General features: G+C 37.1%; 1 protein-coding gene and 1 long non-coding RNA gene across 5 annotated transcripts in view; one reads left to right on the top strand and one right to left on the bottom strand.

Annotated features, from left to right (window-relative positions):
- ELP4 (elongator acetyltransferase complex subunit 4) overlaps positions 1 to 27,195 on the top strand; it is a 253,090-nt gene that overhangs the window by 197,028 nt on the left and 28,867 nt on the right. The window contains exon 10 of one of the 4 annotated variants that reach the window (XM_035722876.1): positions 18,224 to 18,515. The exons of the other annotated variants lie outside the window; for them this stretch is intronic. Coding sequence (XP_035578769.1) covers positions 18,224 to 18,289 — 66 coding nt within the window. The 3' untranslated portion in view covers positions 18,290 to 18,515. Of the gene's footprint in view, positions 1 to 18,223; positions 18,516 to 27,195 lie in introns of those variants that run through there. 4 annotated transcript variants of the gene reach the window in all.
- The window catches only part of LOC113914176, a 95,596-nt gene that overhangs the window by 63,088 nt on the left and 5,313 nt on the right, over positions 1 to 27,195 (bottom strand). The window lies entirely within an intron of this gene.

The following is a 27,195-nucleotide window of genomic DNA, read 5'->3' on the forward strand; positions in this document are numbered from 1 at the left end:
CATGAGCAGATTCGCACTGCAAGATAAAGCAAAAAAGAAGCTAAGTGCCAAGGACCAGATGGAATGAAATCATTTCCCCTGGCTCTCTTGCCCAACCTGAGAAGCCAGGCCAGGGGAGTTTATGATCATGGTACAGGAATGGGGGCTATTGCTAATGCTTAAGCTGCCCCATCAGTCAAGATTGCTATTCAATATGCTTGTTACTCTCTATTTTGTATTTAGTTTTGGATTCTTATATGAAACTTGGCAGCTTTGGAAGTTGACTCATATTTTGTTCTGCTTAAGACTTTCACTTCCAAGTACATATTCAGGCTTTGTTTGCCCAGTTTTGTTGTTTGCGTGGTTGAATGCTATCCCTGGAAAGATGTACTTTTGAGCTAGTATGAAGTCAATGACTTCCCTTCAGCATTCATGAGGAAGTTCTGAAGTTTCTGTTTCAAGGCTTTGACATGTCAGCATGTGCAAATCTAGGCTGATGCCAAGATGCCTTATGCCAATAGGTTCCTTTTGATCTTGGTGGGCAAGATTTTCCTTGTGGCTGTTAACCTGTTGCCATTAAAAGAAACAGAAAATTATAAGATTATGGTCTGTAACATAGGTTATAGGAACTCATATAATTAATACTGTACCACAACACTGTTTTTGGTTTGCTAGAATTTTTAACTGTTTTGGCACTTTTTTGAAAAAAAAAAAAAAATCTGTTTTCTAAAACTGCATTCAACTCCTGATTTTCCATTCAACCCATGATGATGCTTCCCGACTGCTCAGCTGGAATCTGGATTGGCCTTCTTTCATTCAGCATACTTTTGAACCAGTGGCAAGTCTTGTTGTGGGGAATATTCGGGGTAGCAAATTCTAATTTGGCAGCACCCTGGGGACATTAATCAATCAGAAAATATAAATGAGCAAATCATTTCTCAGATGAAATGGTTCGATTGAGAATAATATTGAAATGAAAACACCAAAATGTTGACTTGACTACAGTTCATTGGATGCATGGTACTATTGATTTTATTTTTATTGCTTTTATCAGGCTTGCTCTTTAAGTCTTTATGATTTAAATAATTGGCAATCACTTATTAGCTGTTCTAAGGCTGAGTTCACCTTTACTACTTGCTCCCTGACTGATACCATGATCCTCTCCGTTGCCTTCCTCACTTCTGTTATATCCCCATCTCAGCCTGATACACCATCCCATTGTCAGCAACTTTCACAATAAATTGTTGCTCCACAGTGTATTATTGATTCAAATTTGGGGTGGATATTATAATTTAACTGTAATTTATATCATTAGCATAATATAAACATACACAGTATTTCAAATATTTAAGTATCTGAAATGTTGCTCAGATAAAGAGCACACTTATCCAGGTTGGCCATTGAAAGGAAGAGAAGACCTCCCACAAAAAACTTTTAAAATATTTGCTTTTGTTGTTTGTTTTCAGTGTTTATTCTTTTGTCCAGAAAGCTAATCATTAAGATTTGAAAGTTCAGGAAGGAGGCAGTACTTGATTTCTACTATACAGTTTGGGAAGAATGGTAATCTTGAAAATATTGAGTTAGTATGAATTTGTTAAATCAGAGCCATTCACTTTAAAATTCACATATGAGGGACGCCTGGGTGGCTCAGTCAGTAAAGCGACTGCCTTCGGCTCAGGTCATGATCCTAGGGTCCTGGAATCGAATCCCACATCGGGCTCCTTGCTCAGCAAGGAGCCTGCTGCTCCCTCTGTTCTCTCTCTCTCTCCCTCCCCCAACAAATAAACAAATAAAATCTTAAAAAAAAATAAAATTCATATATGATGTTTGTGATTATCATTATTTATATTCCCATAGTTTAATAACATTGTCTATAACTTCTCAATGATAATGCCTAGTAAAAGTGCCTGTTTTAAAGCTTTCTGTTGGGGGTGTGCCTTGGTGGCTCAGTCAGTTAAGTGTCTGATTCTTGATTTCAACTCAGGTCACTGTGCAATGTTGGAAGCTTTGTCTTAAAGCAGATTTCTAAAAGATAAGATCCTGATTGATTGTAGATACCTTGGGTACTCACTTGTAATAGGTGATTGCCTTGATTTAGTTAAAGCCTCAAAAGGAACTAGCAAATAAATAGGCTTCTCTATGAAGTAATGTCAAAGAGAGAGATTAAATAGAAAGCAGAGGGGATTTGTGGATACTCCTAGAATTGCAACCTTCTGCAGATGTCTCCTCTAACCTTCACTCTATATTGCCCTGTCCAAGGTTATGCAGCTAATTAATGACAGAGCTGGGCCTCAGACCTTTTTATACCAGACAAGTAGGTGGAAAGGAAGCTAGCAGGCACCTCTGTTGTATTTTTGGTACATGCTTAGACCTCTCCTTGAGAAAGCTGGACTAGGGAGAAAGAGTATGAGGCAGAGAAAAAGGGAGTGTCAACCAATATCTACTATAATACTAACCTTATTTTCTTGTTTCCCTTATTAAAGGTGATTTTATGTTTCTTTGTGTAAAATACTAATGTTGACTGCAACCATTTCACTTTAATCATAATTGCTGTTACAGTAACTATTTTAATTAAAATGGCTATTATAAAATCTTGACTAATTATAGTGGAGGAATTGCTGGGTCAACTTGTCTAACCCATCTCTCCAAAATACGGGAATTCAAAGACAATATGCAGTGTAATACCTTGATGCCTGTGCTTTCAAATTGCCAACAAGATAGATTCTAATAACCCTCCTTAACTTTATTTGTGAGATTTAAAAATAACAAGGCCAGAGGCCCTGATGGTTACTTCCTCCGCTTTCCTTTACTCTGGAGTATAGTATTCCTTTCCTTTACTCTGGAGTATAGTATTCCATATATATGGAGTAAGAGTCAAAGCCAATCTGTTTAATCAGTTTATTGAGGAATCTCAACTCAGGAGGTATTACAATTTTCTTTGTTCCCATGGTGGCTTTCAACTGCCAAATCTTTTCCTTAAGTATATCTTTGTCATATTTAACAACTTTGGGGTCACTTGTTATTAAAATGAAGCATTGTTTAAAACTTTAACCTCAAATGCAGTTTAAAATGTCATCTGCCCTTTACTCAATGCAGGCTTGAACTGGGACCTTCACTCTTTGAGGGGTTGAAGGGATCGGAGAGCAGAGTCTGGTTACAAAGATTCTGGCTTTCCTGTTTGTAAGGCCCAGGTCCTCTGACTTACAGGGCCAGGGAGAATGGACTGGTAACAGAGTATGTGTTTCTTTACATAGCTGGCCACTCTTACAGTCCTCTGTTGATTATGACTACTTTCCTGACTACCTCTGAAGCAGGCCTCCAAGTGCTGGTCCTCTCGAGGGCTAGATATACGAGTGTTTCAGAGGCCCCGGTAAGAGCGTCCACACCATATTGTTTTCTGATGTCAAAAGACAGCATTTGTGCCCACAGCGGTATGCCTCATCAGCCTCTTGTTGACTGATTTCCCTTACTGAGCATGCCATCATCTTGGGTAGAGCCCTGGCAAGCTGACTGAAGTGCCTGCCACGTGTCCTCACCAGGCCAATCCATGGCAACGTAGACTGCTCCCCCAAAACCCCTCTCACTGCCCTGCCATTCCTCTCTAGTTCTCTCCACCTTGCTCAAGTAGGCCTAGGCACAGATTAACACACTCTCTGCCTAAACAGATGTCCAGTGGGGAATAAAATGCCAGTCTTTTCATTTTACAGCCAGTCTTTGAGTTAGTCTCTTGGAGCTCCACCAACACTTTTGAACTAGCTTCACAGAGTAGAATCTCCTCTCACTCTAAGCACTGTATTTCCCACAAAGACCGGTGGCCCCATAACTCTTAGCCTCTTTTCCTCCAACCTCTTACGTGCAGGTTGGGGTGATGGCTGTGGTATATTTTGCTATCATTAGGCTTGGGAGGTATCTGGGCCCATTTGCTAAGGATGCCTTTAGGCCTCACTTAATCAACGAGGGGTCCATCCTGTAAAAGTACTACTCACCATGCTGTTACAATTATGCTGATAGAAGGAGCAATTTTTAATGCACAGCAAAGTCCTTGAGAAATCCTTGGCACACAGTAATAATTAGATAAATGTTCGTTCCTTTGCCCTTTCAAAAAAGGCTGAGGGCGCCTGGGTGGCTCAGTTGGTTAAGCGACTGCCTTCGGCTCAGGTCATGATCCTGGAGTGCCAGGATCGAGACCCGCATCGGGCTCCCTGCTCGGCAGGGAGTCTGCTTCTCCCTCTGACCCTCTTCCCTCTCGTGCTCTCTGTCTCTCATTCTCTCTCTCTCAAATAAATAAATAAAATCTTTAAAAAAAAAAAAAAGGCTGAGATTCTAAGAGAAGGCTTAGCAAAGGAGGAGGATAGGATACCAAAAAAGACTTTGACAAAATGGACAGAATTTCAGCCATAGGAACACATGAACAGAGGTTGAGATATGGAAAACTGGAGAGAGATTTGGAGAAAGTGAGTAAACTTTTTGATAGCAGAAAACGGGATATCAGATCAGAAAAGCAGGTTGGGAACATCAAATCAAGGGTTTTTACTGAAGATAGGATTAAGGAATCTAAATCTGGGCACAGTGGAAAGGCTTATCAGGAAAGAAAGTGACATGTTGAAAATGGCATATTTGGGGAAGTTGACTGGTAGGTGACATGCAGAATGGAGCAGAAGAAAGGAGACCAGAAGTATACCAAGTAGTATTATAACAGTTTGAAAAGGAAGAAATGAGGGGAGGAGTTGCAGTACAAGAGAGCACGTAGAAAAGGAAAATGTAAGCAATATTGGAATCATTTGTGATTTTTGATGACTAATCTTATAGGCCAGGATATGCCAGCATGTCCAAAATGCATGCTGCATGCCACTGTTCTTGTCAGATACACCAAGTCAGCAAAGCATTCTCTGTCAAATGAGCTGAGGAGGGGCGCCTGGGTGGCTTAGTCGGTTAAGCAACTGCCTTCGGCTCAGGTCATGATCCTGGAGTCCCGAGATCGAGTCCCGCATCGGGCTCCCTGCTCAGCAGGGAGTCTGCTTCTCCCTCTGACCCTCCCCCCTCTCATGCTCTCTCTCTCTATCTCATTCTCTCTCTCAAATAAATAAATAAAATCTTTAAAAAAAATAAGCTGAGGAAACGCAGCATAATACTTAGGGATTCATAAAGTAGCAGCAATCATGAAGGGGAAAAAAAAATATGACTTTGTTTAATGTAGCATTCCCCAAGGTTGTTTGATTATAGAACTCCCTTTTTTATAACTTCTATCATACAGAGTCAAAATTCAAAAAAAAAAAACACCTTGAGAACCACTGCACCATGTTATTATGTATTGAATGTTGATTTGCACATTAATATTGTAATTGTATTTAGTAAACAAAAACCAAAAGCGTAATTTACAATAAGTTCAATTTCTGAGTAGAAAATACTTCTTGGACTCTCTAAGCTTGAGCTATATCTTTTGAGGCTTGACCTTGTCTCATATTCAAAATGAAATATTCTTTTGTAGCATAAGACCGAGAATGAGTTGCTCCAATTTATAATTTTGGGGATTGACTTTTGTGGCCTTAAGAGACCTCTATACATTGGTATCTGTGTCCTCGGCTCTGAGCTCAGAAGAAAAAGGGCTTTATTTTGAGAGTACTGTTCAGCTTTTAAAGTGAGCACATGTAAAACAGGGATTTTGTGTAGAGAATAACGAGATGAAAACATTCTCATTTATTGTATTACACGTAATAAACACTAACTAAAAATTTGTTGGATTATGAAAGTAAGGCAAATAATAATTACACTTTATACACAAAGAAATTTGAGACTGAAAGATGGCAATTTATTGGCTCAGGGTAGCTAGTTTATGATAGAACCAGGACTTGAGAGAATCAGGTCACTTGTTCTTTCTAATAAAGCACGCCTCCTTAAATAATAAAAGATAAAATAACCACTTTTGCTGAATGTCAAGAGGACTTTTCCTTTGTAAATTATTCCAAACTTCTCAGGAGGCCTAGCCACAAAAGCTTTTCTGTTCACACTTATTCTTGGACAGAGGTCCCTCCCTTCCACACAATTATTAATGTCATTGAATGTAGTGAATGTGTCTATATTGCCTTCACTTTCACTGTATCTTAAAGAATATCAAAGACTAGTAAACTCTGACTCTCAGGGCAGGAATTATGCCCAGTTGAATAATAAAGAAGCTGAGACTCAGGCAGTGACTTCTCACAGTCACTGGTGAAGTTAACACCAGGCAGAACATATCTTAAATGACTTTTAGCAGAAACACTATATAGGACTGAGCATTCAAAACAGTTCCTCCAAGTACACATCTACTGAATAGCCTCCCAGTTCATATACCTCCAGTACATTTTTTCACTTAAACAGATTCATCTATATCAAAAGTAACAGTGCCCATTACGTTATTTTTTTTTTTTAAGTAAGCTCTACACCCAACATGGGGCTTGAGCTCACGACCCCAAGATCAAGAATCTCACCCTCTACTGACTAGGCCAGCCAGGGCTTGATAGTGCCCATTCCTTTAAATCAAGCAAGATTATGGCTATGATATTTTTTAAAGCCTGTAGACAAAAGCTTATAAAAGCAATAAACTTCACTTCCAACAATAGAAAAATGGCGAAATATGTTTTAAAAGTCATCTGCTTTATATCTTTAATAATGTTCAAATACTAGGTTAATAAAAAGGAAAGCTTCGATTTTGTTTTATCATTTTTCTCATTATATTTTTGATGTGTCATTAATAAAATCCATTTCAGATATTTTGCTTTGAATATATAGTTACATATTTGTTCATTCTGAAAAGTGTTTTTAATAATAAAGAAGAATATATAATCTATTAAAAGGAAGGATAGTTACCTCAGAGAATGCAACTAGGGAATTGTGAATAGGGGGGACAATTTTAGTTTTTGCTTTATATGTATTTTATATTATGTTTTATAGGATATTCATTGATTATAAGCATGTATTACTGTCACAGTTTTTTTCAAAGTTCAAAAAATGGATTTTAAAGAATTAAGGCATATAACTAACTTAGTGGGCATGTACACTTTTGTCAGAAAATTAAGTATTTCAAGCATACAGATACTCTAGGAAAGCTTCTGTGTATCCATCACCTAATTATGACAAACAGGAACATTTTAGGGAAGTGCATTTTTTAAAAAGTAAATACCCCAAACTTGCCCTGTTGACCAAGAGTAAACGTGAGTTCTTTGGTTTTTCCTGTCTGAATCAGTGGGATAGCAAATGGCATATGCTGCGGGAGCTCCCCATCTTCCGCCGCAGTGCCCTGCTGCAAAACAGTCGTAACCTTTGGTTGCTGGGCAATGGACAACACAGCAAACCTAGCTCCCTTCACTTCTACATTTATTTATCTAGATTAATGATGTAGACCATCATAAACAAACAAGGTATTTGGTATATAAATAGGGTGGCTAATGCATTTCAGGAAATTTTAAGATTTTCCTTAGTGTTCATGTGTACCTTCGGTGCTTTTAACCTCGAAAGAGATATAGGTTGTTTGGAAACCAAAATTAAAGTTAGATTGAGGGGCGCCTGGGTGGCTCAGTCGTTAAGCTTCTGCCTTCGGCTCAGGTCATGATCCCGGGGTCCTGGGATCGAGCCCCACATCAGGCTCCCTGCTCCATGGGAAGCCCGCTTCTCCTTCTCCCACTGCCCCTGCTTATATTCCCTCTTTGGCTGTCTCTCTCTCTCTCTCTGTCAAATAAATAAATAAGTCTTTTTTAAAAAATATATATATTTTTATATATATAAATATATATTCCCTCTCTGGCTCTCTCTCTGTCAAATAAATAAATAAATAAGTCTTTTTTAAAAAATAAAGTTAGATTGAAAGAGTACAATATGATTTCCTTACCCCATTGATAAATAATACCATGAATCTTAGGGAGGTATGTTGGGTTTTCTATTTCAATTGTTTCCTAACAAATAGAAAGAAGTTACAGAATTATTCATGTATATTAAGGCCACAGAATAGTCTTAGCAGAAAGAGGGAAGAATCTCAAGTTATTCTTGGCTCTCATTCTCTACCAAAATTCAAAAGGAAAATCAAATCCGAAAGAATTTTTTTAACCATTTTTAAAACAGAATGTTATAATTACAGCTAATTTTAGAATGTGCTTATTTATTTGTAAAGGCTAAGAAAGCTAGGGATGCAGCATATTTTGAATTTTTATAAGATATTATGTCTACTATCAATTGCAATGGCTATACCATACCACATTAACAGTCCAAAAGCTCCACCATCTCTAAACAGATTGTTTCCACAATTAGTATCTATGTACTAAGTTAGCCATAAAAACACATATAGGTCCATTTCCTCAGGCTCTGAGGTTCTCACAGAAGTGTTGCAAAAGTAATATGAAGTAATAGATAATTATTTTAGGAGTGAAATGTGAGATGTCACCCATGAAAAGATGTCTAATAAAAATAGGGGCGCCTGGGTGTCTCAGTCACTTGAGAGTCTGACTCTTGATTTCAGCTCAGGTCTTGATCTCAGGGTCGTGGGTTCAGGCCCTACATTAAAATAAAAAATAAAAAAAAAAAAACAATAAACCAGTCACAGAAAGACAGATACTGCATGCTTTCACTTAAATAAGGTGTCTGTAGTAGTCAAGCTCATCGAAGTAGTAGAATGGTGGTTGGCATGGGCTGGCGGGTGGGGAAATGGGGAGCTGCTATTTAATGAGCATAAAGTTTCAGTCATGCAAGTTGAAAAAGTTCTAGAAATCTGCACAATGGTTATGTGCCTATGGTTAACAGTATTATACTTAAAAATTTGTCAGGAAGGTAGATCTTGTATTATATGTTTTTCTTTGACCACAATAAAAAAGAAACAAAAGTCTAGTTATTTTGTTCTTACACACGAACATTCTCATGACCAACAGGGAATATTAGGATGAGACAGTTTACATTAGATAAGACATGGCTGATGAAAATATAGTGAGACAGTTAAAATTCTCTAAGCCTGATGACTTCTGAAAAATATCTGTGACTCTACTATATTGAAATGTAGCTTTCACTGTCTGCTTATATTTTTATTTTTAAAAATGTGAATTGACATTTATTGTGGAATCAGAGGACTTTTTCTTCACTGTTGTATTTTAGCACTTGCTAACTTTTTTATTTGTGATTTGTTCTATCTCAGGGCTACTTCAAATATGATTTTCTCTTGGTAGACACATAGAATTTATTTTCTTGACAGGTACAATATGTTCACAATACTTTCTCCAATCTTTCTTTTTGGTGTCCAGCGTTGTTAACAGTGACAAACTACTCTGTTTTAAGTGAAATCTAGAAATTTTTATTTTAGTAATAATGATTAATTTTACAGAATCTCTTGTTGAAGTTCATGCTGTGTTATCGTTATTCTGAAACTGTGCAACCTACATGGTTTTTTTTTTAAAGGAGTTAAAAATGCCAATACAGAGTGATACTCAAATACCACATGTTCATCTACAAATATCTTAGGTTATATTCATTATTTGCTAAACTTCCTACTTTCTATATACAAAACAAGCACATACTTGCCAGACCACAAGCAAATCCATAATTTGCATAATTGATGTAAATGTTTCTATTTAATTTGAACATATAGCACATATTCATCTAAATATTTATCATAGAGTTCTCATTTCCTTAATCATTACTACCAATACCCAAATTCTGAAAATGAAAATGAAGAAAATTTTTCTTTCCAAATTCTTAGACACATTTTGCCCCCAAGCTTTAAAATAGCAAACACAGTTGCCAAGAGAAGCTTTAAGAAAGCCAACTTTAGCCTAGAGGCTATAAAGTTGAAAGAATTACGTAGACATCATTCTAAAATTTGTACTGTATTATCTGATTTGGCTATCTAGCCCAAAGTTCACCAGGTAATTTCCAGAGCTATAATTCATTTTCACTTATGAGACCTTAGTCAGTTAGTGGGAAAAAGGCCTTTTTCCCCCTCTCAAGTTTTTCTAGTAATGCTTCCATGTACCATTAAGCTATTGGCACATTTTACTCCCAGAGGATAGATTTTGTTTGGCATCCTGAGGAATTTTGATATATTTAAGAAGGTGAGAAGTACACATTGGCATCATTTAAACAACATAAGTCTAAACCCAAATTGGCTTTTACATGCCAAAGATATGAAATGTGCCAACTGTTTAATAGTACACAATAACTGTTCAACTACATAAGTTGATTTCAGCAAAACAGTTTGGTATGTGTTTTATCCTGAATCATTTAGATACAATTATGCCTTATGGTGCCTTAATAATAGAGGCAAGTTGTTCATGACTTTCACATAAGCAGATATGAATAATATTGAAATGTTAGTCATACTGTAGTTGAATAAAATATAAGAATATTACTTTAGTTCAAAAATGCCTCTTCAGCAGCTTCAATAGCTTCCATGCTGTCAACAAATGTGCAATAGGAAAATCAAGTTTGAGGTTGATGATTGTAGACAGTGAACCTCTCAACTTTTATTTTTTTTAAAGATTTTATTTATTTGCGAGAGCGATAGCGAGAGAGAGCACAAGCAGGAAGGAGAGGGAGAAGCAGGCTCCCCTCTGAGCAAGGAGCCCAACGATGTGGGGCTCCATCCCAGGACCCTGGGATCATGACCTGAGCCAAAGGCAGACGCTTAACCGACTGAGCCACCCAGGTGCCCCCCAACTCCTTTTAATAAAGTAAATTTGAGGGATGCCTGGCTGGTTCAGTAAGAAGAGCATGTGACTCTTGATCTTGGGGTCCTGAGTTTGAGCCCCATGTTGGGTGTAGAAGTTACTACAAATGTCCTTTAGCATTTTAAATCAATAAATAAATCAGTAAATAAAAATTTGGACTTGTAGTGAATTGGAGAAGCACATTACAGATTTTCTTTTTTTAGACTTTTAAATATATATATATATATACACTATTCATTTTAACTGGACTGACATTCATTGAGCATATATATACGCTTGTATATATATGGAATGCTGTGCCAGCCATGGTTGGAAAGATAAACATAGAGAAATGTAGATATAATATAACCTGTTCCTTTAAAATTGCTTTCAGTCAATTGGGGAAAATATGCAGAGAGAGAGCATAAGTACTAACTCGAACAGAGAGCAGATAGTGCTTGTGTTTTAATATAGTTAAGAACCAAAAGTTAGTATGCATAAGAAAGTATTTACAAGATGGTGGAGGCTATGTTAAAAGGATGGTCTGAGAGCCTCATGTAAGTAGACTTTAAATAATGATCCCCGTGGTAGAGGAAGATGGAGAATAGAAGCAAGCATAGGAGGTGAACAGTGTGGAGAGAAGGTGGATTAGAAGAGGTTGAAGTTATATAAATAAGGTTCATTTCTCTCTGTTATCAAATCAAGGGAAAAGAACTAGGTGGGATTTTACATAATATATAGGATATACTTGAGATGATCATAACATATTAGTTATATGTCCTACATAAAATTCACTTTTTTAAAAAGATTTTATTTACTTACTTGAGAGAGAGAGAGAAAGAACAAGTGTGGAGAGGGGCAGAGGGAGAGAGAGAGAAGCAGGCTCCCTGCTAAGCAGGGAGCCGATGTGGGGGCTCGATCCCAGGCAGACGAAGGCAAATGCTTAACCGACTAAGCCACCCAAGCATCCCCATAAAATTCACTTCAAGTAAGCTGGGGTCACTCCAAAGAGTTAGGCAATCATCCTTCAGACTGCTGATACTGAGGTGCAATGTAACTACCAGTCAGAAGAGACATGCCATTGGTAGTAAGTTACCATGGATAGAGAAAAGCTGCAGTAGTTTTAAATATGATCCCCAAATAAAAAGTAACAAAAATAGATGCTCTAAATTTGGCTGCTCGTCTCAAAGGCAACTCTTTATAGTGTGCCCCAGAGTGAGAATCAGCAGAGGTTTACTTATTTAACAATGATTAATGATTTTTGCAAGCAACCTAGGAGCCACATAGTCAAAAGATAAGTTAGTACCAAGTCATGAAAACCTTCTTTATATTTAGTGCATAACAGCTTTTCTACAAGATGAAGTGAATTAAAGCATAAAAAAATATTACTTAAAGTTACAGTTGGACTATATTCAAAAAAAGAGCTTTTCTTATAATATGCAAAACAGAATACTTTACAGTTGTAGATTACAATTCCTTTTAGAGATAAAAAGCTGAGGATAATTTTAGAACATCCTCCAGTTGTTTTCTTTTTCTGGGATGAGCAGATTCTTCAGTTGTGTTTCCTTACCATAGTAATTCATATTACTATCTCTTCCTCTTATACATCTACATAAAGTCCTCTACAGCAAAGTAAACCAAGATCTTATAGCACAGATTTCTGGTTGACATTTACTTTAATGAATACTGACCTATGAATATTATTGGTGTCTTTTCTTCCCCCACACATCAGACTATCCCTGTGACCCTTACGTGAACCACAGACATAGTAGGGCAGAAAAGGCCAGTAGATAAGAAACAGTCATACATAATGAAATGTCAGCTTATATAGAGTAATCTATGATTATAGCTCAACAGGGAGAATCAGTTAGGTCTAGAATAAAGAAGGTACTAGGACTTGGCCAAAACTTGAAATGTGGTAGTATTAGGAAAACACTGAAAGAGGAAGGTCTTCCTGATAGAGAAAAGCGTCAAAAAAAAGGAGGTTTGAATACCAGTGGCACACTTGGAAACAGTGTAGGAACTGGTTTGACTGAGGAAAATTTGTGCTGGGGAAAATAAGTAAGATGGGGATGATTTGTGGAATTCCTTGAAACCCATGGAAGACATGGAGAACCATTGTAGGTTCTTGGCAATATGCTAAAGGCAACATTTAGTATATATCAATATGATAGAAATATACAGAACATACTGGTGGAGGCAGAGAAATGAGTCAGAGATAGGGTTATTTTAAGTATGAGGTTATGAAAGTGTCAAAAACTATAGTAAAAGTGAGTAAGGAAAGAAAGATACACATAAAGTCCCTCCCAATAAATAACCAACAAGGCTTAGACACCGTTGAGTTACAGAGTGACTGTGTGAATGTGATAGAAATACAGTTGTTGTCCATGGCTGTGTAGTGATACTGGCTTTCTAAGAGAGCCTTCCCCCAGCATCCTGGACCTAATTCTTTATACATATCCATCCACACAGCTATTACTCCAAATTGCTTCCTCTGACAGTGACTTTTAATTCTAACAAATGATCTTTAAAACATCCATTATTCAATTTCTATGTATAGTCCCTCATGAAAACTCGGAGGCTTTTAGGTGTACTTAAACTCGGTCTCTGTGGAGTGTAGGTAAAAAGAGAAAAGGAATTGCACGTGAGAGGAAAAGGAAGGAAAAATGCTCAAAAATAAATACATCAATTTAACCACATAGTCATTCCTGTAACTAGAAGATAAAACTAAAAAGATGCTTTTATTGAGTATTGCCAGGGCCATTTAGGCTGCTTTATTCCCCGCCAGCTTCTATGAACTTTTATGACTTTTAAATACTGATGAAGTGTACTTTCTAGAAGCAGATTGTTTGGTGGGTAGTTCTTCCAGCTTTGCTGCAGGCAGAGTGGTGCTTCCAGAAGGGGGCACGAGCTGGTGACGGAACTCGGCCTCAGTATGGACAGCAGAGGCTCTGAGTGGTTACCAGTAAGGCCTTTCCTGGGCTCCAGAAAAGCTTGAGGTTTTTTTTCAGAGCACTCAGACCTCCAAGAAAGCAACTGCTCTTGTCTTAGGACATGGTTAACTCATCCTCCCTCAGAAGCATCTGCTCCTTCCCTGTCACAGTGGTCTGTCCCTCAGGCTACTTGGGATGCAGTCAGTGTTTTTTCAGAGTCCTTGATTGTCATGCCTGAAGGTTCAACCTGACCCAGATGGATGTGACATGTTGCCCTTGTCCTGTTGCTCAGTTCACTTTCACAGGGGTTTTTGTCCAGAAAAAAGTGTTGGGGGTTTTTTTTGTTGTTCATTTTTATTTTTACATTTTCTGCTTTCTACCCAACATCTGCGAGTCCTCGGAGAGTAAGCAATGTATACTTTCTGATTTCTGCCTCCTGCCAGAGTGTCTTCCTGAGAGCATGTTTCTTACAGGTTTCATTTAAATGTCTTTTGTGGTGAAATCCAGGCTTTTGTCTTCATTCCCTGTGATTTCCCCGACTGTTCAGTTCTGTGACCATATTTAGTTCCTTGTATTCATGATTCACCTTTCCTTTGTCTAGCCTTTAGGCAGACATACATTTAACTGAAATATGCAAAAAGAATATACCTTTTCTAAAGACCTCCACAGAAGAGAATTCTTCATCCTCCAGTGTTTAATTACCAGTATCTCTGTATATACATCTATTTATAATATATCTATTTATATATAAACTATATAAAATTTTAAAGGCTGAAGAAATTTAGGATATCAAGTCCTAATAACCCTTTATTTTATATATGAGAAGATTAAGTCTCATAGAGGTTTGTGCTATTCACATCCTAAACCCTCCTCAACTCAGGGTAATATGTGCATCTTAAATGATGACTTTCTAACAAGTCTACTAGTGGAAATTGGCTTTGGCACCTATTTGTAAAGCTGGCTCTAACTATAGCCAAGAACAAAGCCCAAGGCTCTTTTAAGGGCTTAATTTATTTCAAGCATTAATTAAGTTCTTGCTTTATATCCAGCACTCTTCCAACTTAAAAATTAATTTCAAACCCTACATACAGTCTTTTTTCCAACCCCCATCAATCCTGTGCCCTCCCCTGGGTCTACATTTTGGAAAATCTGGGAGAAGAAAAAGGAACCAAAACCCTAGTGTTAGGGAATAGAAGCACAGGAAATGTAACTGCTATTAACAACAAATGTCATGGTCCCTCTCAAGCTAAACTGGGAGGAAAAGGAGAAAGACTGCATACCCAGAGTTGGACATTGAATAGACACTTAAGAAATCTCCTTTGAATGAACAAAATGAAATGAATCCATGAACCACAGACCCAAAGTTCTGTCTCCAGCACAAACCCCAGCAACCTCTTGAATAGCTCTATTTGATGTCCTAAAGAAACTGGAAATCAAACATGTCAAAAACGGAATTAATTACCTTTTCACCCCTCTCCAACCCTTCTAATGTTCCATATCCCTGTGCTTAGCATGAACCCTGCCACCTAAACCACTGAGCTTGGAGCCATCCTCCCTCTCATTCACATCTCGTCTCCAGTCCTTTAACAAGGCCCATCAACTCTATGATATCCCAGATCAAACAGAAAATCTTTCCACAAAAAAGATACAACATATAGTTTGTCACAATTTCAAGTAATCCCTCTTGTAAAAGCTATGAACAAAGGGAAAACTATTCAGCTCATCTTACGAAAACTAGACAGGGATGATACAGGAAAACTATAGATTAGTTTCACTTATGATCATAGGTACAAAAATCCTAAATGAAACACAGTCAGATGGAATTTGGCAGTTTATTCTCTCCCCCTGTCTCTCTCTCTCTTTCTCTTCCCCTCCCAGTTCTCCCCCATTCCTTCCCTCCCTCCCTCCCACACCCACAGACAGACAGACACACACACACACACACACACACACACACCATTACTAAGTATGGTTTCTCGCTCATAAAAACAAGAATGGTTTAATACCACAATGCAGAAAAGTGTTTGATAAAATTCAGCACTTGTTATTGGTAATTTTTTTTAGGAAACCGAGCATAGAAAAGAATTTCCTATCCTGATAAAGGGTGACTCTCAGGAACAAAGAGTAAATATTTTTCTTAATGTTAAACATTTGGAAATGGTCCCTACTAAAATAAGGAGTAAGACTACTCTCTCCAAGTCCATTTAGCATTGTTACTAGAGATGCTAACCCTTTTAATAACATCCCCTCCAAAAAAAATTGGAAAAGAAAATATTATCAGAACTGGAAAGGACAAGGCCAGACTGTTCTTATTGTTGGATAATGTGCCTGCTCACATGCAAGAGGATCCACAAACTATTAGAGAATGCAGCAGTGTTGCCAGATACCAGATCTCAGCCTGGGGACTTACAGTCCATAAAGCCTTGGGTCATTACTTAGCGTATCTATACTGCAGTTGACTTATCTATAAAAGCATTGTTGAAAAGATTAAATGACTTAATCTAGGTAAAATACCTGGTACTTTGTGAGCATTATGTATTTACTAGCTATTATTATCACAATTAAATGAATATACTATATTTAGTAGCTTTCTTATATACCAGGTATAGCTCATTAGAAGATAGTAGTAGGAGTAGGAGTAGGAGTAGGAGTAATGACTATTCATGAGCTCATGTTAGTATGCTCATTTAAAACAACAACAACAGCTTTCTAAATCACTCAGTGTAAAAGTCCTTGTAGTAGCCTCTGTGATCTTGCCCTCCACCTCAACTCCTTCCTTGCTCTCTTCACTTCACACAAGCTGGCCTCCTCACTGTTCCTGGGCCCGCACCAAGCATCTGCCGCCTTGGGGCTTTAGCATTGCTGTTCCTCTGTCTGGGACACTGTGGCTTGCTCCCCTATTTCTTTTAGGTGTCAGATACCACCCTGTGTAGCTGCTATTATTTATTTATTTATTTATTTACTTATTTATTCATTTATTTATGTATGTATTTTAAGTAGGCTCCACGCCCAATGTGGGGTTTGAACTCACCACCCTGAGATCAAGAGTTGCATGTTCTACCAGCTGAGCCAGCCAGGTGCCCCTCTACTACTATTTATTAAGTGCCAAACCTAAAAATTCACATGAATTGCTTATATGAAGGGAGAAAAGCTTTGTTTTGTTCACTGCTATATCCTTAGTACTGGAAGAGGTGCCTGACACATCATAGAACTCAGTAAGTATTTGTCAGATGGAAAATAAAAAATCTAAGAGCTTATTTGTGCCAGGCATGGAACTAAATGCTTTCACACTTTAATCCTCACACCAAACCCCATTAAGTAGGTACCATTACTATCCCCAGTTTCCTTATGAGAAAGCTGAGGCTCTGAGAGGCTCAGTAACTAGGACCCTAGGATTATGGGATCACACAGTTAGTAGGCTGCAGCATGCTCACGCTCTTATAACGATAGAAACTATAAGGCCCCTGAGATTGACACTAAAACATTCATGAGACCTTTATGGAAAAGAGCTTCAAACTTTATTGAAGGCCCTTTAAGACCTTTTAGATGGGATGTTCATAGGTGAAAAGATTCAGTATCATGATGTGAAATATAATGCAATTACAACCAAACTGATTGAAGTTTCTTTAGCATTTGACAAGCTCACCCTTAACTTCAAATGGAAAAGCAAAGAGTCAAGAATAACTAAGACAGTTTTGGGGCACCTGGGTAGCTCAGTCGGTTGAGGGCCCAACTCTTGATTTCAGCTCAGGTCATGATCTCAGGGTCCTGGATCGAGCCCCATGTTGGGCCCCCACGCTCAGCGGGGAGTCTGCTTTTCTCCTTCTGGCTCTGCCTTTTCCCCTGCTCACATGCACACTCTCTCTCTCTCTCTAAAATAAATAAATCTTTAAAGTAAAAAATATCTAAGACAATTTTAAAGGAGAAGAGCATGGATGGTGACTTGTCCTACCAAATATCAGATCTTCTCTAAGGGCATAAAAAGTTAAAGTGTTAGGGTGTCACAGGGATAGACAGATAAGCCAGTAAAGGACAATAAAGAGCCTAGAAAAAGAGACCCCCTCTTATTAGAAAAATGAAAAATGTCAGATATGGCATTACAGATGAATAAGTTAAGGAAGGACTAAATATTCAACCATTGGTGCCGAGATAATTTTATAAAAAATATTTAGTCTGTATACAAAAAAATAATCCCCAGTTACTTTAAAAGATTTTATATGAAAAGACAAACTTTAAAACTTGTGGAGGAAAAAAAGTACAATAGTATTTGACCATATTACGTTTTAAAACCCCTAGATGATAAAAGACACCACAAACTAAGAAATGAAGACTCTGCAATGTGCATCACCAACAAAGTGTTAACATCAGGAATAATTATGTCATAAAAGAACAACTCAATGGGAAAACAGGCATATGTAATTCATAGAAAAGAAAACATGAAAAAATGTTCAATGTCACTGGTAGCCAGGAAGAATAAAAACTAAAATACAACTATCATGTCACACCCATCAAATTAGCTGATTTCTAGAAGTCTGGCCACATAGTGCTGATGGGATTATAAATTGGTACAACTGCTTCTGATAACAAGTTTGCAATACCTTGTCATATTGATACTGTCCATAATTTTTGACCCAGAAATTCCTCTTTTAGATACACACTCAAAAAAAATTCAACCTATGCATAGAAGAAAAGAATGTTGACTACAACACTTCTTAGAGGACAGAAAAATTGAAAACAACATGAATGTCTGTCAACAGGAGAATGGATAAATTATTTTTATATATTCACAAAATGGAACACAGAACAGTTTAAAATAAATGAACTACAGCTGCATGTATCAAAATGGTAATCTCCACATCATAAATTCCTACAAAATAAAACCAGATGCAAAATGATACATGTAGTATACCATTTATACAAAATTTTAAACACATGAAAATGTATATTTTATGTGTTTATTTTTTATTTTTTATTTTATTATTTATTATATAAAATATAGCTGTAATTACAACTGTCCATGAGAAAAATAAATGTCAAATTTGTTTTAATGCTTGCTTCTAGAGAGGTATGGATTGCTGAGGGATACACAGGATCTTCACTATTGTTTTATTCTGAAGCAAAAGTGGCTGAATGTTAGAATGTAATAACATTTAGTGATAAGTACATGGGTGTTTTGTTTAATGATATTTTCTGGGTTTTCTGCATGCTTGAAATATTTCTCTTTTTTCACCTTAAAAATTATATACTTTAACAACTTCATGTATATAGTACTATTAATTCACATATTAGATATTAACAGAGTTCTGTGGCGCTTCTGTGGCTCAGTTAAGCATCTGCTTTCAGCTCAGGTCATGATCCTGGGGTCCTGGGATCAAGCCCTGTGTTGGGTTCCCTGCTCAGTAAGGAGTCTGCTTCTCCCTTTCCCTCTGCACCCTGCTCATGAATTGCTCTCTCTCACCCTCTCTATCTCAAATAAATAAATAAAATCTTAAATAAATACTAACAAAGTTCAAATTATTTCCAAACATTCCTAGAAAACTATAAACACATAAGATTTTCTTTCTGGCTCCATAGTTGATGTATGCACTTCGGGTTTTAAAAAGGTTTTCACTTTTTAAAAAAAATTTTTATTTGAGTATATTTGACACGCAATGTTACATTAGTTTTAGGCATACAACACAGTGATTCAACATCTCTCTATATTATGCTGTGCTCACCACAAGCATAGCTACCATCTGTCACCATATAAGCTATCACAATACCATTAACTATGTTCCCTTTGCTATGCCATTTATTCCCATGACTTATTCATTCCATAACTGGAAGCCTGGACCTCTCACTCCCCGTCACCCATTTTGCCTGCCTCCCCATCCTCCTTCCCTCCGGCAACCATCAGTTTGTTCTTTGTATTTACAGGTCTGATTCTACTTCTTCTTTGCTTGTTTGTTTATTCATTTGTTTTTGTCTTTTAGTTTCCACATATGAGTGAAATCATATGGTATTTGTCTTTCTCAGTCTGACTTATTTCACTTAGCATTATACCTTTACCATAATAGCTTGTCATCCATGTTTTCGCATGGCATGATCTCATCCATTTTTATGCCTGCATAATATTCCTGTGTGTGTGCGTGTGTGTGTGTGTGTGTGTGTGTGTGTACACATACCACATCTTCCTTACCCATTCATCTGTCAGTGGACACTTAGGTTGCTTCTGTATTTTGGTTATTTTAAATCATACTACAATAAACATAGGGGTGCCTATGTCTTTTCAAATTAATGTTTTTGTTTTTTGGCGGGAGTAAAGCCCAGCAGTGGAATTATTGGATCATATGGTATTTCTTTTTTTTGAGGAACCTCCATGCTGTTTTCCACAGTGGCTGCACCAATTTACATTCCCACCAGCAGTGCGCAAGGGTTCCTTTTTCTCCACATCCTCACCAACACTTACTACTTCTTATCTTTTTGGTGATTTTAGCAGTTCTGACAGGTATAAGGTGATATCTCATTGTGGTTTTGAGTTGTATAAGCTTGAAATATTTCCATATAAATACACACGTACATCAACTCTCGCCACACTCTCACCACCTCTACAGCAACAGTGTTGACCCTCATCCCCGTTACATGTTGCGACCATGAATCACTTACAAGAGCGGTTGCAGCAGCTTCCTGAACTGCCTGCCCACACTTTGTTTGCCGTACATCACTCAGAGGAATCTCTTATCACAAAGTCAATCAGATTATGCTACTCTATGGCTCAAAACAATTTGAGCAACAAAATAAATAATGATAGTATTGATTTGTAATCCGTAGAAGAGAATAAATATCCATGAATCCATGCTAATATAAATAATCTAATAAATTAATAAGTGAAGAAGGAAAAGGGGAACTAGAGAATCACCATTAGGTTCAACACTACAATAATAAATGTGGCAGACAAGATCCCTTAATGTTTGTGAAAATCAGTAGCCAAAAACTTGAGGAAAAACAGATTTGCATAGTTCAAATCCCTTGACCAAGATACATATCATTTGCAAAGGGAAAGGTAATAACTTTGCTTTGGAGAAACCAGACTTACATCAGCCAAATGGCCTAGGTCAACAGCACCAGACATAGGACATACCAGCATCATGAACGTCTTGGTATGATGCCTTGAGAAGTATACAACACAACATCATTTCGATGGTAGTCTTGCCAAAAGTGAATAAGAGAAGGGGCTCCTGGCTGGCCCATTCGAGGGAGCATGCAGCTCTTGATCTTGGGGTTGTGAGTTTGAGCCTGACATTGGGTGTAGAGATTACTTAAAAATAAAATCTTTAAGAAAAAAATATGTGAGAGAAAACTTCAGACAAACCCATATTAGAAGACATTCTGCAAAATAACTGATCCATATTCTTTAGAAGTATAAAGGTCATACATAAAATGCAATGAAAAACTGAGGAATTATTACAAACTAGAGGAGATTAAGGAGATATAACAACTAAATGCAAGTAGGATCCTAGATAGAAAGAGAACATCAGTGAACATGTTACCTAAGATAATCTCTGCACAGAATTATCTGCATTGATATGTCCATCCAGCCACCTATCCGTCTAGTCTTAATACCTCCCTTTTCCTCATGCTCCACATCCAACTCTTCAGTCTTCACTTCTGCTTCCTCATAGAGAGAGACTAGTTGAAAAATGATGTCAGCAATACCACAGCAACTTTTTGGTAGATCAGGTATGAATTTCCCTGTAGACTCAGGGTAAGATTTTATTTTTAAAGGAAGTAAATATTGGATGGTATGAGAAACTTATACAGAAGAACCATGGAAGTAAGAAAATGTCCAGCTTTGCCTTTTGAGGGATGGGACCTCATCAGTATTTGCCTGGATTACTGCAGTAGCCTCCTAATTGGTCTCCCAGCTTCCAGTTTTGCTCTTCCCTCCCTTGCCCACACCACACCAGAGTGATATCATTATAGCCAGAATAATATTTTCAGGGGATAAATCTGATCATGTCCCATCCCCTGATTAAAATCCCTCATTGACTCACCACTGGCTTCAGATAAGTTTCACATGTGCTGGCCGCTGCCTACTTCTCCATCCTTATCTTAGAGTCTTTCCTTGCACAAACCATAAACTCCAGTCGTACCAAACAACACAGGCTGCTCGTTACACTCTTCTTTGATTTTTGCATTTGCTGTTTGTTTTCTTCTCCTACGTCTCTAACTGCCAGTGTAACACTAACTTGCCCTTGAAATTCAACTGGAGCAGTACCTGCTCTGCAGAGCCTTTCCTCCTCTACCACCATCTCTCAGTGACCTGAGCACCTTGTACATAAAACTCCTTCACAGCATCTGCTTGAAGACAAAGACTCCTAGTATCTTCCACTAGCTTGTTGCCTGGTATGTAGCAGGTGCTCAATAAATATTTATTGAGAAAGGAAGGGAGAAAAGGAAAAATGGGAAGAAGAAAGAGAGGTTTTTAAGTTAGGAAAATATTTAGCAAATAAACTCTTCCCTAACTTTTCTCCTCCTGTATTTCAAGGACTTCAAGCTCTTGTACACATATATAATTGATTTATTTCACCTGGTTCTCTGCTTGTCCTTTGACAGATGAAACATTAATATTAAAAAGCTGTCCACTTCAACATAAACTATTACTGATAAAGGTGGTATTGAGCCAGACTGAGATTGTGGAATGCTTGTCTCTCTCTAACCTTCAGAGAATCTCATAATCTAGTGATCTCTAGAAATAGCACCCAAAACTATGTTTTAAACCAGCCTATACCATCTTAAGGAATGCAAAAAAATCAAAATATACCTTCTACTTACTTGATATGTTTCCTCTTTATAATGTACTGAGAAGTTTAATTGGTATTTATTTGGTATTCCCAGAGTGTGGAAAGCCTTGGAGGGGGTTAAATAAATTAGCTTCTGAGTCTGGAGTGTACTTTAAGATGCAATAAAAACAAATTTCTAAGGGGAAATAGGGGAAGCCTAAGGCTAGGGAAAGAGGGGAGGGTCCCGGTTACATTTTTACCTTACTGAATTCTTTCCAAATCAGGCTACAGATTTTTTTTCACCCCCACCATGCCAAGCACGGTGTTTTTGGTGACAGTAATACAGGGCAACAGTCTGTCGTTTGGGAGCTGACAAGTAAGCATACTGCTCCTCTTACACACAATATGCTACACATCTTTATTTCCACTCATCCTTACAGAGGCTCTTTAGCTTTCCATGTTTCTTTAAGGAGATGACAAGGAGTACTGGTTAATAAGCTCTTGGGGTTATTCAATATCCCTCTTCAGTGCTCATTTTCTGAAGTTGAAAACACTCATGCATGTGCACACATGCACACTAAACTTTGTCAGAGGTGAAGTACTTCCAAATGCCACTTGAATGCGATTAAAAGAATCCTGGGCTTGATAGGACTCATTACACAAGATGCCAGGCCTAACTGTTTGCTTAGACTTTGGTCTAAAAGAAGGAAACATCTAAGCAAAAAATGGCTCATAGAAGTGGAGGTTAACAGTTTATTGTCTTTCTATAAAAACACTTGCTGGATATATCACTTTAAAACAGAAATGTAACAGAATTTCTTATTACAGACTACATACTAGGAAAGTGTCTGTCGTTTATTTGGTTTTACATAAGAAATCAAAGTCTATTTGACTTGTTGCCCTGAGTTCCTGGTCTAGAGTTATCTGATTTTCCTTCCTAGTCAATAATTTTCTACACAAGTTCAGGACACTGTTAGACAACTTTGTGCTTAATGCCATTGGTAAATTTTATATTTAGTTCCAAGTCACACCATGGTTAATGGTGTTAATTTACACTGTGATTTTGAAAACCTTCCAATACAGCTTAAAGTTACTCCAACTCAGTTTTCACCTTCTAATCTCAGAGAATATTAACAACTCCATACCATGGTTGAGTCTACCCATTGGTAGATTACTCGAGGATTTATTATAACATCCCAGCCTCTAATATAATTTGTGTATCTCACTCATGTTTATTCTTTGTCATTCCAGCAATAGGGTCTGTTTAAGTTGTATAGTAATATAGTTAAGAGGTTAATAGTTGTTGAAATCAAATAGATAGACTTGTAGGGACTTAAGATTTTAAGTCCAAGCTTTTGGGGATGGTAATTGCATGGTATGCTTCAACTAGACTAGACAAGAGGACCATGGAAGTTGTCAACCTAGAAAGTTCCTCGCTTTTGCATTTTTTTTTAATCCAGCACAAGTTTTATCAGGTAGTATATGTCACAAGATTGTGCAACATCTCACCTCATACTAGAACATTTTAGATGAAATGATAAGCTTTGATTTCCATTCTGTTGTTAATGATATGTTGACAAGTAGGGTGGAACTTCTTAATAAAAAAAAATAACATTTAAAGATCTTAAATAACAAGCCCATATCATATTATGTAACATATCTTGTCTCCTTATTGTTAGATATCATCTTGTGATTTATTCTCATCCATCATTCTGTTCAGGGAAAAGTAACAAAATTGCTTAATATGATTTTATTTAAATGACTATACATGTTGAGAAACTAATCTTATATTCTGGTTGCCTATAAAACAAATAGCAAAAAGAAGTTTTGCGTAGTATGCTCACATACAGCATTAATCCTTCTCCCAAGTAACTGATTTACAAATCAAGAAATTCACATTCTCCATTCACATCTTCCTATAGCAGAAAAGCAAAATTAGAGAATTTATTAAGTTTTTAGTGTTTCCCTTTGTTCTGGGATCCTGTGAATGTTTAATGCGTAATTCTACAAGAGTCCTGGGCTTCAAAATATTTGATACTATCCTGAGTGACTAGAGCAGTCCTTTCAACATTAGCAATACATTCTGAGGGTAAGAAAATGTATCATTCTTGGATATCCAAACTATTATTTAATTTTTAAAAGTTTTATCATAAAAGATGTCTGAAATAAGAATTCACCTTCCTTACCACAAGCTACCCAAATAAATAATTCTAGTACTGTGTAAAATGGGTCTTCTCGTAAACCTCTGTTAAGGACAAAACAGAAACAGCCTATTGCTTTGTTTTTATTAACACTTATTTTCATGCACCAGTAACATTGTTTTTCCTGTAATATGTCATACCTTTTTAAATAACCAACTTGAGTAGCTTGTATTCATCAGCCTTAATGCTGGTATTAAGTCATTGGAAATTGATAAGCCTGACTGCCATAATTAAATGATATAGGCCCTCATGTCCACCTTTTTTAGGATGGACAATATGTCCCCTAACTCTGAACAGATTACATACCAGCTTCTTCAATTCTGGGGAAATAAAAACCTTCCCTGGCTACATACCTGGACACTAGAAGAACTAAGTTTTGGCTGAGCAGTATCTTTGGCCTGCAGTTTCCAAATGGCACAGCTTTGGAAATATACATGTCAGCACATTAAATGTAACATTGATATACTAGACCCAAAGGAGCCTATTCCTCTTTCCTGTGAGTTTCATGATCTTTTCAGTATGCCTCTGTTCCTTGAAAGAAAATTACTGTAAGCTGCAGCTAATAGATTGGATTATGTCTTCCCACCCTCATTTTATCTTTCATGCTTTGGCGAGTCCTTTTCCTTAAGCACAAGAATACATCAGCTAGGTATTGGGTGACTGGGTGGCTCAGTTGGTTAAGCGACTGCCTTCGACTCAGGTCATGATCCTGGAGTCCCGGGATCGAGTCCCACGTCGGTCTCCCTGCTCAGCGGGGAGTCTGCTTCTCCCTCTGACCCTCCCCCCTCTCATGCTCTCTCTCTCAAAGAAATAAATAAAATCTTAAAAAAAAAAGAATGCTAGATATTTTTTAAGTGTGGATTTATAAAAGCATTAGGAGAGGATATTTGTATTTCAAAAGGTCTTTTCACTTTATACAACATCCATAATAGAATCCATTTAAGTATAAGTCCAGTGGTATATCTCATTTCATAACAACTTATTTTAGATATAATTTTTCAGGAATAAAGCTACCTGTAAATCCCTGTACTTAAGAGACTTCCTTAAATATTCCAGAAAAGAAAATTAACTGCAATTCATTATGACCTTTTTTTTAACTTGATTACATTATCATCAGCCAACTTTTTCAGTATGTTGTGTGTTTCTGAATGATAGGATGTGTTTTTTTTTAGTCCGAAACTGACATACATGATTTAATAATTCACTGCTGTTTTCAAACAACTTAGCTTAGGATGTTCCTACTAATTGTACATCCCCAAGAATGGGAAACTATGTGGCTTACTTTTTTTTAAACCATTTTATGAACATTCAGCCCTCTTAGGAATTAAGCTCTATGTTCTATGCTATAATTAGGTTAGGTATCAACTTTTTTGGAAATTTTATCAACTCACAGTCTCTTAAGATGCTCCTCAGAGTTATAAAAACAGTTGTTCATTCATTTATTTGTTTTTTTGTTAAATACCCAAAATTCAGCTTTTGTATTTTAAATTGGAAGAATGGAAATGGTAGAAGTAGTGATTTATAGACTTTCTCGCTAGAATAGAATTTTAACATATATACACCAGTAACTATATAAAATCTCTGTAGTTAAAGATAAATACTTATGAAACCAAGAAGAACTTTGGATTTAAAAATATACATTCTGATAACATGGCAAATAAAGGATGGGGATAGAAGGGAGAGATGCTAAAAGGAAAATATATCAAAGAAAATTGAAATAAGTGCGTGAGTCATTTAGAAAGATATTAGGGAAAATGATTTATTAAGCTAAACGAATAAGAAGAAGTATCTTAGTAAATAAGGACAGTTGGCATGTATGTAGGTGTGGTCTTGGGACTTTGCCACCCAGACCAGGGATTTGGGCTGTGGGGAAGGATGATGACCATCTGCTCCAAGTGACTCCTACTGGCTGATACACAGAGCTCAGTTGGCATCAGTCTCGAAGGAGACTGCCAGCCTTCCAATCGGGAAATAAGCAAAACAATGGCATTGCTGTCAAGCACAGAAATGAAGTTTAAGATTGAAGTAAGTGGCAACTCCAAACGCGTCAGAGAACCTCAGAGTATAATCCAGACAGCGATACGTTAGCTTGATTTTGGAACAGGCCATCCTCCTAGTTAATGGAGGAGGCTTTAAAAAGCTAGACAGAAGCGGTCTGCAGTGACTGTGGTAAGCAAAGATCGAAACTAGTACAGCTCATGAGATACTCAGCACAACCTCTAACACCTAACTCAGACACACAGATGACAGGACTACAAAGGGAAAACACCACACCCCGTACACAAACCAGATTACATGAAAGTAATACAAATGTTAGCGAGATTGAGGCAACATAATAAAAAGATCACTTCTACCTATCTCCTCTGTGCTCACAACAAAGTTTACTTAAATGATTTTTTTAAAAGCCTTCAAAAGCAGGCCAGTGAACTTTTTATCACCTTAAGGAGATCTATGTTTCTTTTTAAAGACTTTGAAATTAAATCATAGTGAGTTTTTTTTAATGTAGAAGATTTGATTTTTTTAAAATAGCCTTTAGAATTTAAAAAAAAAAACTGGTTAAAATAAGTAACTTTGCAGTAAGAATCTTTTCACTTTCTCTGTTTAAATCAGAGATAATTTTGGTCTAATGCTTTGTGTTTCAATGGACAAATTTATGTTC

The sequence above is a fragment of the Zalophus californianus genome, chromosome 11 (genome assembly GCF_009762305.2).
Source record: "Zalophus californianus isolate mZalCal1 chromosome 11, mZalCal1.pri.v2, whole genome shotgun sequence".
NCBI lineage: Eukaryota > Metazoa > Chordata > Mammalia > Carnivora > Otariidae > Zalophus > Zalophus californianus.